At 31.4% G+C, this 16314-nt stretch overlaps 1 protein-coding gene across 9 annotated transcripts in view; it reads right to left on the reverse strand.

Moving 5' to 3' along the window:
- Window positions 1–16314, reverse strand: part of FRYL (FRY like transcription coactivator) — a 262394-nt gene that overhangs the window by 121327 nt on the left and 124753 nt on the right. For 7 of the 9 annotated variants that reach the window (XM_031942465.1, XM_031942463.1, XM_031942464.1 and 4 more), the window contains 7 exons: window positions 14724–14803; window positions 14097–14177; window positions 11732–11900; window positions 11104–11196; window positions 8497–8595; window positions 3638–3739; window positions 90–134 (listed from right to left, as the gene is read on the reverse strand). In XM_031942465.1, the coding sequence (XP_031798325.1) occupies window positions 90–134; window positions 3638–3739; window positions 8497–8595; window positions 11104–11196; window positions 11732–11900; window positions 14097–14177; window positions 14724–14803 (669 nt within the window). The remainder of the gene's footprint in view (window positions 1–89; window positions 135–3637; window positions 3740–8496; window positions 8596–11103; window positions 11197–11731; window positions 11901–14096; window positions 14178–14723; window positions 14804–16314) is intronic. The other 2 variants (XM_031942467.1, XM_031942462.1) reach the window with 1 other exon arrangement.

Here is a 16314-nt window from a genome sequence, read left to right on the forward strand (position 1 = left end):
GCAACGCAACAATGGGCAAAGAACAAAATGCTGCACAGATGGACAACAAAGCAATATCTTAATTTTAAAACTTCAATCCAGTAACTCACCTGGAGGGTTTCTATTTGTTTTCTGATACTGTTGTTAGATGGCATCTAAATAAAGCAATGTGAGACAGCAAACATAACCAACATGAGATGCGGCACATGCATGTTAGATGAAAATAAGCACAAGACAGCTATTCACTAAGGTCTCTATTTAGAAGAAATCCGAGCGCACCAGCAGTGCCGGTAAGACGTTGGAGGCAAGCTCCTACAGCTTCCACTCTACGGAAGGCATTTAAAAGAGCCAGAAGGAAAGGGAACAATTACAATGTGGTTCCCGGGCACATTTTCTAACCACGTTTTTCAGGGTCAAATGTGCTTATTTTCCCATTCCAAGCACCAAATATGATTTTCAGTGGATTCAAATATAAAAAACTTTAAAAAAAAACAAACAAAACCAAAATCAAGCAACATGTATTTGAATCTGTACCTGACTTTAGATACAATCCACTCATATCCTTCATATTATGTTTAATTTATTCTTATATTTGTTTTCATTTTCAACTTTAAAGAAATTATAATAAAGGCCCCAAATGGCATCAAGATATTCACACGCACACAAGGGAAACCACTGACCTCTATTCAGAGCCAGGTAATTTTTTCAGGAGAAAAAAAAAGTAAGTGAAAGAAAATGCAAAATAGCATTCTGGGCATGCAGAAACAAACTCCACTTACTGGTAGGGTACAATTTGAAAAATGAAGGAAAGGAAGCCTATTCAAAATTTTATTAACTAAGAAGGAAAAAATGGAACCATTTCATAATTTCTGACTTATTTTTTCCTTCTTTCTTCTTTCCCTTCCATCTTTCCTCCCTTAAAGAAGCAAAGACCTACAAAGAAACTTGAGAATTTACCTAATTTATTTATGACTTTATAAATATATTTAAACGATTTCTTTAAATTACAACTAATTATAATGTCATTTTCAGCTCTACCTAGGTTTTGAAGTAATATTAATCTCCAGTAAGAAATAATCAAGAAATTTCCTGAATTGTTCTTCTTCAATATAATAAAGTTGAATCTTGGGGAAGAAGATTTATCAATTATTTTTATCACAAAAAATTTTTGGTTATTTCCATGTAAGGTGAGATTCAAGAAATTTATTGATTTCTTAGTCTAATTATTTATTAGTAACATCATATTACTTTGTCTGAAAATTATATGTAAAATTTCTGCTAAATAGAGCCTTATTGTAATTTGTGTTAATGGTCAAGGATGCTATATTCCAAACATACTTGCTGAGTGGCTGGCTCTTAATCCTTAGAATTAGCAAATATAAATATCCATTGAGAAGAATGGACTCTATTTCAGAATACTTAATAGGAGACAGGAATTCAAAGAAAACACTGTATTTTAAAGAAAAATCTTAAGACATACATACAAATAAAATTAAGGCATTGCTCAAGTATTATAAATGTTAGATGAAAAAGAATTCCCCCCACCAAATCTAAAAAGAAACAGAAAAGTATGAAATGTTATAAAACAAAGAAACCTTTTAGAAAAACAAATCTATGTTCCATTTAAATTGATTTACATGGCAAACCATTGTAGATATGATGATTTAATTGCTATGTATACTCTCATAAACACTGACCAAGACACATCATCATTAGGAAGAAACAGTAAGTTGTACATAACAGTCAACTATTACATAAAACATAATTATTTTACTTTAATTTTGTGAAAGTTATCCAATCTAAACATGATTTTTAAAAATTAAAATGAAATTGATCTGAATAAAACTTTAAAATTCTCAGTTGGATGCTTCTACTAAAAACAAGTAAGGAATTTAGCCCTTTTAAAAAGTGAATGAGGCTGAAATACAGTATTTAATTTACTTAATTTGATGTATGTGATTGAAAATACAGTACTAATCTGAAATTAAAATAATAGTATTTAGTTTGCTTGATATAATAATTAAGCTTACCAAAATAGTTGAAAGGGAAAAATTTTTTTTAAAGTTTTATTTTAGAAGGAAAGCCTTTAACATGTTTCAATAATCTAAATTGTATTTGCAATCCAAGAATTCCTCAAATATTTTTTAAAGCAGATTTTTAAAAAAGGGGGAAAAGAAACTTTAGAAACTAGAATCTAGAATGATAAGATTGGAGATGTGTGATTTTTTTTTTTGGCTTTTTTTGATTAGTATTTTCATATTTTATTTTCTTCAGTTACATGCAAAACAATTTTGTTTACATTTGTTTTTAAAACTTTTAGAGCTCTAGATGATCTCCCTTCTTCTTTGAGAAGGTATATGTTAAATAAAACAGTTCCATAAAGTCAAGTTGCAAAAGAAAACAGATCCTTCCTGTGACATTCAAAAAAAAAAAAATGCTTCAGCCTGTATTCAAAGGATGTGCAATATTTTTGCATTTTGGCTTTAGTCTTTGTGAAATTGTGTGCCCCCTGTAACTACAGCCCAAAGAATATTACAAAACTAAATTATTTCTAAAATTATTTCTTTTTTTTTCAATGGGAAAAGGGTCCAAATTCTAAAGTGAGGAATGTACAGATTGAGCTCAAAATGTTATTAAAATTTAGCAGATCTGGAACTAGTCAGCTTAATTAATTCTCTATAGTCCTCTCTACCATGTATCAGACACTAGGGTGATATTTATATAAAAAAGAATAAATCAGAGAATAAATAGAGCATTCACACCACCTCTGGGCCAGCTACTGTTCTACCTCATCATCCTTGTTATCCAACCCTGATTGGTAGTATACTTTTTTCATTGCGCTTTAACAAATCTTCTCCACTTACTTCAATAACATATAAACTCTGAGGGTAGGGATTGTTCCTGAGTTTGTAATCCTAAAATTTAACATCTGGCCTGGTACACAGTGGGGAATTAGTGCTGATTGCTTACTAAAATATTTGTTTTATTTTCAATTGTGACCACAAAATCTATATGAATGAATGCACTGAAGTTTTGATAGTTCCCAAAATTAAATTATTTCTTACTTTTAAATGTGGCAGTTTTTAAAGAATCTCTGGCAGTTACTTAAGAAAACCTAAATTCAATAGAAAATTTCCAGATTAGGCTAAGCAGACTTATACAGAATCCTTTCATTTCTTTTACATAACAAGATGTGTCAAAAATGAATAAGAATCAATAATGATAAATACTCAAGTATCTCACAAGAGAATTTGTGAAATGTTAATTGACTATATGAGTTAAGATTACAAATCCAGTGTTTAGCCCTACAACAAAGTATTTTTTGTATAGTGCTTAAAAGATTGCAGAAAGATTAAGTATCCTTTATATATATATAATCTTATGCCTATGGCATCAATTTCCTTACAACTAATCCCAGACCTAAAAGACTATCAGTTGAAAGTTATTCTACAATGTAAAATAAATGAAATTGATTGAAAAAATGTTGTCAATATAAGAGAATGAAATGAATGTTTTCTGTTGAGGAAAATAACAAAATATTTGAAAGCACAACTAATACACTAAAAAATATTTTAGTTTTAAATTTTATACAGTGTATCTACACGACTAAAGCTTTGTTTTGAGTTTTGGCAGTTCCTGAAATTAAATTATTTCTTACCTTTAAATGTGACAAACAGTTTTGTAGGAAAATGTGCCAGTTATTTAAGAAAAATTGCTTTTGACTGACACATAAAAGGCAGGTGATCAGTGGATACAAAGCCTATGAGATTAAAAAAAAAAAAGTATGAATTTTTAGTGGGATAACAAAACATTTTCACTCTTTCTGTTATTGTTTGAATGCATTTTTATTTTTTCTTCTCAGGTTATTTTTACCTTCTTTCTAAATCCGATCTTTCCTGTGAAACAAGATAACTGTATAAATATGTATACATATATTGTATTTAACATATACTTTAATATATTAACATGTATGGGACTACTGCCACCTAGGGGAGGGAATGGAGGGGAAAAGTTGAAACAGAAGTTTTTACAAGGGTTAATGTTGAAAAATTATCCATTACATATGTTTTGTATATAAAAAGGTATAATAAAAAAAATTTTTTTAGTGGGAAGTAATATACTTGTCATATACATTACATTCATTCCTATAAAAAAAAAAGAAAAATTGTTCTTTATATTGTTTTATTACATGAAATAAGAAAAATACATATGTAACAATGAATAACTCCTTAAAGTTTTAGTTTCCTAACAATATTTTCAGGCCTAATCATTAGATTAGCTTACCTGGTGATACTTTTTGAAGTATTTGGAAAGTACCAAAAATATTTACCATGGAATAAAACAAAAAAGAATCAATTAAGTAGAACAATGTTTTAGAACAATATTGAGCACCATCTTGAATAAGAACCAAGAAGTTCTTCACCATAAAGAGCACTGAATAAAGCTATGTGGCCTACACCAATGGAATGAGTATCACAACTGACTAAACCATGGCTTCTTAAAATCTGAAGTATTTGTTACTAAAAAATTGGGTTTTTTTCCTTTAAATTACATGTGAAAATGATCTTATTACTACATAATCATACTTCATTTACTTTGTGTTTAAATAAATTGATTTCATTGGCTATCATATGATAATAAATAATTCACACTTTTCATTTAATGTATTTTAATTCCAAAACTGAAGAAAAGGTAAACCATTAATTACTGTATTCAAATTATTTTATTTTAGCAAAAGTTATAATGCAATTAAAATTATCGCTACGTCTTTTATAAACTTTTCTATTGTATACCCATTTGTGAATTCTCCTATTTCATTCTTTTATTTCTAGGGCACAATTTTTGATATTTCATTCATTCAGAACTTCTATAGCTTATGGGGTAAATGATGTGTTATATTTAAACATATTTTCATCAATTTCCTCCCCCCTCCACCTCCCCCCCCAGTTTTCCCATTAATTTTGTCAAATCAAGAGTGTCTTCCTTAGGAATTTGTATGTATTTCTATCTTAATTTCAGAGTTGGAAGGAAACAAAGAGGGCACCAGACAGATGAAGAATGAAAGTCTCAGGCAGGAAAGTGACTTGTGATGGCAGAAGTGCTGAGGGACAAAGCAGGAAGTAAAATCTTCATTGGATGATTAAAAGCTAAAAATCATGTCCACAACACACTACATGAGATGTTTATGTATTTTTAAAATTTTTATTTAGGATCATGATGTTTTGATAATTATTGCACCATAATTGTGTGAGCTGGATAGTCTAAGTAACATTCTCCAATCTCCTTCACACTCCAATACAACAATTTTTTTTAAATCATGTGCCTTATTATTCTGGACCTTTTAAATTTTCTAAATCTGGTGGTGTTTGTTTTTCCCCTGAGGAAATTGGTGTTAAGTGACTTGCCCAGGTCACACAGCTAGGAAGTGTTAAGTGTTTGAGGCCACATTTGAATTCAGCTCCTCCTGACTTCAGCAGCAGTGCTCTATCCACTGTGCTACCGAGCTGTCCTGTGGTTGTTTTTTTTTTGAACATTTGTTATATCATGGTTTCCTTTAATAATCTGATATAGTCTATTGCCCCATTTCAAAAGAACATTTTAGAATACACAAAATACCTGCTTTTACAAATGAAATCAAAGTTTAGTGAAAATAAATTTATATTCTTTTCCCACCCAATTTTAAGGATTCTATGAAATCTATGGGCCCTGGATTCCAAGTAAAGAAGTTGAGATACAGAGAGAAAAGAAAAGACTCAAAGCAGAGCCTAGGGAAACTCACAGTTGATGAGCTGAAATAAGAAGTCAAAAGAAAGAAGACTCAGAAACAATGTGCAATTGAATGGGTAGAATAAACTGAGAGTCAAATGGCAAAAGCCCTATGAGGAAAGAGTATCCAGAAGTATACAGAAGAAAGTAATCACGTCTGGTTTAATGGAATTCTTGAGAAGAGAGTCCATTTGATTTGGCACTTGATCACTGAGAACTTTGGAACAAGTATTTTTAATTGAATGACTAGGTCAGAAGCCAGACAGCATCAGGTTTAGAAGAAAGTAAGAGGAGAGTAAGTTATAGTACCTCAAAGCTTCCTCAGCTGAGGAGAAGAGATAAGTAGATGGAAGGCAGAATAGAACAAAAAAAAATTTAAGAGAAAAAAAGGATTAAAATTGCCTGCATAAAGAAATCTTTAAAGCTAAAATCATTAGCAGCTGGAGCAAGCAGTTAAAGAAAATAAGCTACAAGGAAGATAAAGAAACGAAGCACTCCACAGGGGCTGCCCATCAGTGGGCAGCAGAGAGCAATTGAAGAAGACTACCTAGAAAACAAGGGACACAAGAATGGAGATGGCCAAATGCACTGATTTTCAAAACTGCAGAATATAAATAGAATAAACTACAGGCTGTGAACTTGATTTAGATCCATAGAAAAATTCTAAAGCACACTATTAAAGAGATGATCTATCAACTTTTGAAAAGTAGTAAATACTACTAAGCCAGCACAGACTCACCAAGATTAAGTTACAGCAACCTAGCTTTATTTCTTTGCTGAAATTAGACAGGCAAATAAGGAGTGTTACAAAGATACTTTTCATCATTTCTACAAGATATATGATGAAGTCTCTCCTGATATCTTCAAGGACAAAGGTGCAAAATAAAAATTCAGTTAGATGGATTCAGAATTAGATGAAGACATGGTTGATGTCAGTCAACAGGTATTTGCTAAGCCCCCTACTATGTGCGAGGCACTGTGCTAAGCAAAAGGGATACAAATAAAGGCAAAAACTAGGTCCCCATTTCCAAGAGGCTAACATTAATGGGTACAACAACTATGTATAAATAAAAAATATATATAAGAATGGAGATCCTAGGGCTGGAGAGTTTTGGAGGAAAGGTGAAACAAATGCCAGGAAGATAAAATTTAAAAGTCTTGAAGGAAGCCAGAAGTAGGAAAATGATGGAGGAAAATTAATAGGTCATCTAAGTGCTTTGATCTTAATACTGTTTTGCTCAGCATAATTATCAACGACTTGGAATAAAGCAAAAAAAGGCATAACTGAATAATTTTAGATGATTGAAATTATAGTGATTGCTAATACAATGGTTAACAAAACTGATATTCAAAACATTCTGAAGTCTATGACAATGTCCCAAATCTGGAAAGATGAAATAATAGGGAAAAAGGCAATCTTCCATTTGGAAGGGGGAAACAAGGGTAGATATCTTCTCTGAGGAGAGCTTTAAAGTTAAAAACCTTTCTATCTACTGTTAGATGGAAAATGTGGTTAGACAAGAGTCTATGTGAAAAAGACATAAGTTTTTAAGTGGATTGAAAAGCAGTAAGATCCTACAATCAAAAGAGAAATAATAATCCAAGTACTGTCCCGAAGGAGAAAGGACACTGCCCTTCAGTAATCTCCCTATGTCAGAACATACATGGAGCACTGACAAGCTAGAGTGCATGCATATGGAACATAGTGATCAAGACACAAAGGGACTTAATTTTCTATCCTGCTGGGACTAGCTTTAAAAAAAAAAAAAAAAGAAAAAAAAAAGAATGTTTTGCTAAGAGATGAGAAAACTCAGGGAAAAGGTAACTATTTCAAATGTCTGAAAAGCTGACAGACACAACAAGAATTAGTCTCACTTCCAAAAAGCAAAAATTAGCATCAATGGAAAGAAGTGTCAGAGACGGCTGGAAAAACTTCTAAACTAAAAGCTATCCAAAAGCAAACAGATTGCCTTTGGCACTAGGAAGTTCCTTTTCACTAGAGAATTTCAATAGCTTTCTAGACCATCATTTTAAAGTAATATTACTGTGCAGTATAATTTAAGATTATGTGATTCTTATTAAGGTTTCTTTCATCATTAAAATTCCATTTATCTTATGAAATAAAAACATGATTAATGAATAAGTTCAATCAATTTACATTTACATTTTTTACATTTTTTTATAATCAGAATTGCTGAATAGAAAAATAACAAGTATATTACACTGGGGAGAATAAGAAATAATCTACATATAAAAATTTTATGGTTATAAGGTAAGATTGAGGGAACAATCATTTTGTTATAAAACAATAATAAGCAGCTTGCATAAGATGTGGATTAAAACTAAAAACAAGCATTAGTTTATTCCTTCTTTCTGGAGAGACCCAAATAAAATAAAAACAAGATGTGGCAAGTACAATACACAATTAATAATTTTGTCCTTAGGCACCTTTTGAATACTCCTTTCTTCTACTCCTTTCTTCCTCATCAATTTAACATACTTTTTATGAGTACTAGTCTCCTCTCAGTAACTTATATACTCCAAGAAAGTAGGGACCATTCAATTTTTTTCTATTTGTTTTTTATAAATAAAGAGCCTTGCATAATTCCCTGAAGGCAGGGCTGTAATAAATATTTTTTAAGTGACTGTTTTGTAGTCTTTCAAGTTTCCTTTTACTTTACTTTGGACATTTGTGCAAATAATGTAATTCATCAATCAAATATAAGAAGACCAGAAATGTTTCTTACATACCAGTGAATGCTTTTTTCTGGAGCTCAATTCAAAAGTAGTTTGATACAGCATCTCCACAAAATTTTTCAAACACGGAACATTTACTTCATTTTTAACAGCCTAGTAAAAAGACAGATACACAAAAATTTATAAAATGAATAAAAGAACAGATAAATAATATATACATAATGCTCTAAGCCTCCCTGAATTATTTTGTATATGAAATTATAATCTTTCACACTATTTAAAAATGTCAGCTAATGAATAAAATGATTATTTAATATAAGCAGTCCCAATGAGCAAAAGTTGATTCTGGTCGACTCTGAAAGTTCATTTTAATTTATTCCACCACCATAGATTGTACTGTCCTGCTATTTTTCACCTCCAGCCCCAGGTTTATTATTATTATCCTGGTCTGGTTCTCCTCCTGAACAGTAGCATATCAAAATTCTGAAAGAATTACATCTAATAGTACATATTCCTTAAAACAAATTACTGTTATCGTTTTGTTACATGAAAGAGAATAGTTTATTTAATAACAAGTAAAAATGATATAAACTCACATACCTAAATCAAAAGGGAAGCATCACCATATATACTAAAATCTCAAATTAATAACTAATTTTTTCTCAAGAAAACTTTCAAAATTTTAGCTAGAATTAAATAACAAGTGGCTTATATTTGATAACAATTTCAATTATAAAATCATTTTTTCATCTCATGTAATCTTCAAAACAGTCGTACAAGGAACGATGGTTAAGTATTTATTCTCCCTATTTCCTGATATGGAAACTCAGCCTGTGATTGGTACAGATAGGATTCAAACACAGTGCTGATTTAAAATTCAGTATATTTTCAACTATTACATACTTCTAATAACTCAGATAAAATGTTACATATGAATTTGTCTATCTTTACTGTTTTAAAGGCTTAACTAACATCTATACATACACACACACACACACACACACACATATATCAGAAATGAAGGCTATAATAAAATGTAAAATGTGAACTATTTTTGCATTCAATGAAAAGGCCTTACATTATTAATATCTAGCAGTTCTATAGCACTTTAAGGTTATTATTACTTTCCATATTTGTATGTATGATGTTTAGTATTTCTTATTATTTACAAACACACTGTCTATAGGACATGACAATGACCTTTGTGAGAAATATCATGCATTATGAAGTGACTAGCTTGGGTATAGACTATAGGGATTAAAAAAAAAATCAAGGCCTAATCCAACAGGGAATTCAAGTTGCAATTTCATCAGCACTATGATTATCAAATGAACTTTATTTCTGTGGGTTTTTTAAACAGTACTTTATTTTTCCAAATACATGTAGAGTAAGTTTTCAACATTCATTTTTGTAAAACTTTCTGTTCCAAATTTTTCTTCCTCCCTTTCTTCTTCCCTCTCCAAGACAGCAAGCAATCTCATAGAGGTTAAATACATACAATTCTTTTAAACATATTCCATATTTGTCATGCTGTGCAAGAAAAATCAGGGAAAAAACAAGCAAATAAACAGCAACAACAAGAAAAGTGAAAACATTATCCTTCAATCTACATTCAGACTCCATAGTTCTGTCTCTGGATGCAAATGACACTTTCCATCCCAAGTCTGTTATAATTGCCTTGAATCAATGCGTTGTTGAAAAGAGACAAGTAGAATGGAACTATCATTTCATTCACATGCACATATTAATCATAATGAATGTTAGTAATTGTAGGAGCAAGGTGCAGATAGAACACAAAAGTTGGGAGTTGAGAATATTTGAGCTTGAGCCTCATAGAGGGAATATGCTGTGTGACAACTTCTCTATACATCACTTTCCTCAACTATAAAATGGAGCAAGAGCAATTAACTCGCAAGGTTGTCATGAAGAACAAATAAGTTCACATATGTAAAATGTTTTGCAAACTTTAAAGTGCTATATAAATGCTAGCTATTGTTATTACAGTAAAGTTTGGAAAAATCAAGTATTTTATGTGAAAATACATTTTTCCAGTTTTACTGCATAATTTATATTAAAAAAATGAAAATGAGATATAAAAACCACACTGCAAGTTTGCAACAAAAGATAAAGTGAACAAATCATGGAGTACAGCTGAGCAGTAAAATTTAATTAAAATCAACAGTTTCGCACAATTGCTGTTTGTACTTGTTATAATATGCTAATAAAAATTATAAAAATCAGCTTTATGTTTAAATATAATCTAATAAAAATGAGAATAATTTCCAGGTTAGTCATTGCAGGCTTTAGATTACTCTCTGGAAATTATTAAAATGGTCAATTAAGGGGCAAAAGTCACAGGGAAATGTAACGGATATATGACTATTGGCATTACTGAAGTGCAGATATGATCTCTTAATCCTAGATGATTTGGAATGGGAGACAGTATTTAAATGAGGGAGAAAAGTATTAAGAAATTTCTGAATGGTGGCCTTTCACTATATTACTTCCTCCAAACTCAAATATTATTTTTATCTTTAAAACAGCCTATATTTAAACTTTACTCAGTCCAATATTTGCAAGATTGTCCAAAAAATAGCATTTTATGGAATGATTTCATAAATATGAATGCTTTTAAAATAGAATTCAACAGAAAATACTCACAGCAGCCACAGGGATGAGAATCTCCACAAATAAACCAGCAAGTGCATGTTTAATGTCTTTATCTTTTACTTCAAGGAAATACTGAGCACATTCCTTAAGGAAAAAAAAAAATTAAAATCTTAAAACAAAGTGACATACACTCAGCTCCTAAATGTATTAAGATTATAGAGATTGTGGAATGGTTTTTACATGTTTACTCCATTTCTCAAGAATATTTCAGAAATATTAGTAGCATGATAAAAGATCCAAGTATACCAAAATTTAAAATAATAGTTATTCTTTATGAAAAAACTTGACTTTCAAGCACATTAATACATTATTGTAGCTCATAGAAGAAAACACAATTATTCTTTCCTGTGCAATTTAGTTCTTAATGGATGGATTTTATACACACACACACACACACACACACACACACACACATTTTTGCTAAGGCAATTGGGGTTAAGTGACTTGCCCAGGGTCACACAGGTAGGAAGTGTTTAGTGTCTTAGACCACATTTGAACTCAGGTCCTCAGGGTTTGTGCTCTATCCACTGCGCCACCTAGCTGCCCTATGGATATATATTTTTTAAAAATTACACTGGAGAACAAAAAGGTCAATTATTAAATGGAATAGTACAATTACCTGCATGAACTGGAATGAGGCTTCAAAGTCTTCTACAGGATACATTTTCACTCGGAAAAATTTCATCCCCATTATTAAACTGATGATACTTTGTACCACATGTGGGCTTTGTTCCTTTTGTCTTAGTTCCTTCAGTTCGGTTACAAATTTCTTCCGTACTGCCTGAAACCTTAGATTACAGGGAAATTTTAAACTTGTTCTATTTTATGACTAAAATTACAAAAACATAGGATTTTAAGACTGAAATAAAAAGTTATTTGTAGTTATAAGTTAATAATCAGAACTTCTCTAGACTCATCACTAATCCAAATATAAAAGGCACTCCATGGGGGGAAAAATTAGCTTATAGGTGTGCTTATTTTAGGTCAGGTAAAAATGCCTAGTTTTGGCAGCTCTGTCTACTACTTGCCATTGCTTAGTCTTTCCTGCGCTTCACCTTGCTTCTGGATTTATCTATAATGGCTCACTCCCCCAGGTGTCCTGTCAACCTCAGAGTCAACACAACCAAAACAGAGCTCATGACCTTGCCCTCTGAAACAAGCCTTAGCCAGCCTTCCTCCGGTTCTTATCCCACATGTGCCCACCTCAGACTGATTTCTGACTCCTCCCTCTCCCACAGGTCCAAATCCAACTTGCTGCCATGCCAGCTCTACTTCCACTTAGCTCCCCTTGTATAAACCACCTGCACTAGATTTTCAGCAGCTTGTGCTGGTCCCCAGCCTGTATTCAACAGGGCCTCCTAAGTGCTCCCCAGGTCTCCATCTTTTCCTCTACAAAACACCATCCACACAACTTACAGTGGAGAAAGTCTCCCTCTTTCAAGCGTAAGACCGTTAGGTGGCCATCTGCTTCCTTAAGGGTAAAACACAAACTCCTCAGCCTGGCAAGTAAGGCTCAACCTCAGTATGGCGACATCATACTTTTCTATATTATACTCTCTGCAAACAATTCATGCTTCACCCAATTCACTATTTCTTCTTCTCTGTGGCTTTGCAAAGCCTAGACCATCTGCCTAACTGTACTCCTGCCATGCTTCTACCATTTAGAACCCTTAGCTTCTTTAATAGAATAATTCATTCCCCATCTCCTATAGAAAGTCTTGATTGAAGTCCTTGATTTTTAAATTCAAACAACCATTTCAAATTATTCTTACATAAATATTGTAACCCCATATATTTTTACCAATATATTGGATTACTTGCCATCTAGGAGAGGGAATGGGAGGGGGAAGGGAGGGAAATTGGAACAAGGTTTTGTAAGGATCAATGGTGAAAATTATTCTTACATGTTTTGAAAATAAAAAAAATATTGTAACCTCCCCCCCTTCTCCTAGTAGCATAGCACACAAGTTCTAAGCTAGTGATGGTTTTTCTTTTTTGTTTTATATCCCCAGTACTTCCCAAAAGCTTTGCATAAATCTTTGAAACTTATCCAGAGACTTATAATTTTGTTTGTGTGAGAAAACTTCTTATGTGAGAACTCCTCTACTTTATAGTCGTAGAGATGCAGAAGGCACTGAGAAATTAAGTGACCCAATCACAATAATGAGAGCTGGTCCATGTTAGAGGCAGGGCTTGAACCCAAGTCAGTAAGGTTGATCCTCCATCCAAAGTACTATGTTATCTTATTAACAAATATTAAATGGTGGATTATATAACCATAAGAAGCCATTGGTCTTGCATCTTAAGAACTAAGAATATAAATGTATTGCATTAACTTGGGGATTACCATTATTTTAATTTTGCTCTTCATATTTTCAGAGAATACCCAATACTACCTAACGAAACATCAAATAATAATAGCCATTACTACTAAATTATTCTTTCATGTCTTCAACAAAAGTCATCTAGCAATGACTATAAAACCTTCCAACATTTCCCTCTTGATCTCAACAATTGATAAATGCTTGCTTAATTTGTCTGAGTAACTGATCCAAAACCAGAAGAAATTCTTTATTTGACTTCATTTACATTGATCATATGAGTCAAAGCATGTCAGATTTCACTGGAAAACCATAAAAAACAAAACAACTCATTAAAGCCTTTTAAAAATTATATCTGTATAACATTCTTAATACAATTGGTCAGGTATAAGATATAATCTTTAATGTATATGCCTGCTCTTGTCTTTCTGTGGAAATTAACCAAAATTAATAGACAAAAGTGGTCAAGAGTTTATTCTGTATGGATATTATTTACAAATAATCTAATGAACAGAAAAATCAAGTAGCAAAAAGAATAGATTGCATACTAATTTATAATACTACAGAAAAATTCAAAGTGGATCCATATAATTACTAATAATTTTTATTGAAAAGAGTAAAAATAATACTGAAAATTGAATCAAAATGATAAAAAAAACTTACTTTGATTGAGCAAGAACCCCTATCACTTCTGCATATAAATCTGCAATAATATGCACATTCCCAGTGTTGGTTCCTGAATACCTAATTAGATTAGATTAGATTAGATATATAAGAAAATAATAAAAATATTACATTATTTTATTTACATAGTTCAATTTTCCACAAATTCTTCTTGCTGTTTTGAAAGCTAAACTAAAGTAGCAAAGCATTAAAATTATCTTTTTTTCACATTTTACCCTTGAATTTTTAAAGAAGAAACACTTTAAATTTGTCTAGGTTTTTTTTTGTTTGTTTTCTTAAACCCCAAAGCAATTTCAAATTACCTTCCAGGATAACTGTAAGGCAAAAATGACAAGATATTCAAAACCCAAGATGAGAATAACAATATATATTATTTTTTTTAATCTCTACAACTTAATTTTAAAGCAAGTTTCTCTTGATTGAGATAACTTTCCCCAGTTGCTGTTAAATTTTTATAAAATTTTTATAAAATATTTACTGTATATTTACTATAAATGTAAAATATTTTACTGTAAATGCGTATCCAACAAATCTTTTGGACCCAAAAGTTTGATCTATAAAATAACACTCCATATTTGAGTTAATTGAGATAAATATTTGACTTACCCTTCCTTGTGTTTAAAGTGCTTAAAAGCCAAGTTTAAAACTTCATGAACTAAAGGATCTGGCACTGGATGAACAGGAATCTAAGAGGAAAAGCATCTAATTCAATAAAGGAAAAAAATCCTAATAATTTGTTCAATAGATTATTTCTAATATTTTTATGAAAATTTAATTAAAATCTTCCATTAGAATCTATGCCATGCAGGTGATAGTTAATTTGTGCATTTTTTGTATTATTTCATAATATCCTGATAGATTTAAAGTTTTTTGAACTGCTCATTCAGAAATAGTTTTATTCAGAAATTAGCATAATGAACGAAGTGCAGGAATTGGATACAGAAAAGCCATATTCTGATTTTACTACTTACTACTTATGTGAGCAAGGGGAAATCACTTAAGATTCTCTATTCTTGCTTCATTATTTTAAAAAGGAAGTTAATTATACAGGCAGTTCTTATACTTCACAAGATCTCTTGTGAGTATACAAAGAGGTCATTGTGTGTAATGGAACATCCTCTCAAAATACAGTAAAAATGTCATTTATCCATATTTTAAATCCATTTACAATTCTTCCAGAAACTCTCACTTTTGGTAATGATATTCCTAAGTTTACTGCATGCTACATAAAAGTATTACTTTTGTTAATTTGTCCTAAGACTATCTTATCAAATTTCCCCATATTCAGTGATACCACTGAATTCTAGCAACAAATATGAGTTCACCTTATCCATGTTGCTCATGACTTGATACATTTGAATATTATCTACTTCAGTCTTCCTACTTCCAAACTAAAGAATCCCAATGATCTTTCTGATTTCAAGTTGCCATTTTCTGAACACTCTCTAGATATGTTATCTTTGTTGAGATAAAGTAATCAAAAATCGCATAAAATAATTAATGTATGGATACATTGCAATTTTATTTAAGTGTTGTCATATTTTCTGTTTTGTTTCCATCACATTTCTACATAATTTTTTATTTTGGCTGACAAAATTTATGACTCCTACCTTTCCATTCCTGGTTTCTAAATAACAGCTCAGAGCCTTTCATTTCAGAGTTTAAATTTGTGCCACATAAATGCATTGCCTGGTGCTTAAGAGATAATGAATTATATCTACAAGTCACTTCTCTACTAAATTCATGAAGTCTTAATCCTAGAGTCTATCCCTATCATGTTGGCTTTTAATTACCCAAAAGTCTGAAGTGCAATCAAGAGGCTTAACTATTTTACAATGCACAACCTTCCTCTAGTACTTTATAAACATATTTTTAAACATTCCTACCATGGATCACTGAGAAACTGGCACATATAAGGGGAAAAGTATCCCTTTGTTCTTAAGGGGAAAAGTATCCCTTTGTTCTTAACTTTTGTTTCTTTTTAAGACCACAGAAAAACTCAATTCAATGGTGACTCAATTTTTAAAATGACCATTTACATGCAAACTTAACTATAATCTATTCTTTTGTCTATCTACTAATTCTTTCCCCCAAAATTTGAGGTCTTCACAAGTACAACATGCTGCCCCAGAAACCAAGCACCCCTTCCCAGAGGTCTTATGATCACTGGTCACTGCCAGTATGGATCGAAGTTTTT

This window comes from Sarcophilus harrisii, chromosome 6 (assembly GCF_902635505.1).
Source record: "Sarcophilus harrisii chromosome 6, mSarHar1.11, whole genome shotgun sequence".
NCBI lineage: Eukaryota > Metazoa > Chordata > Mammalia > Dasyuromorphia > Dasyuridae > Sarcophilus > Sarcophilus harrisii.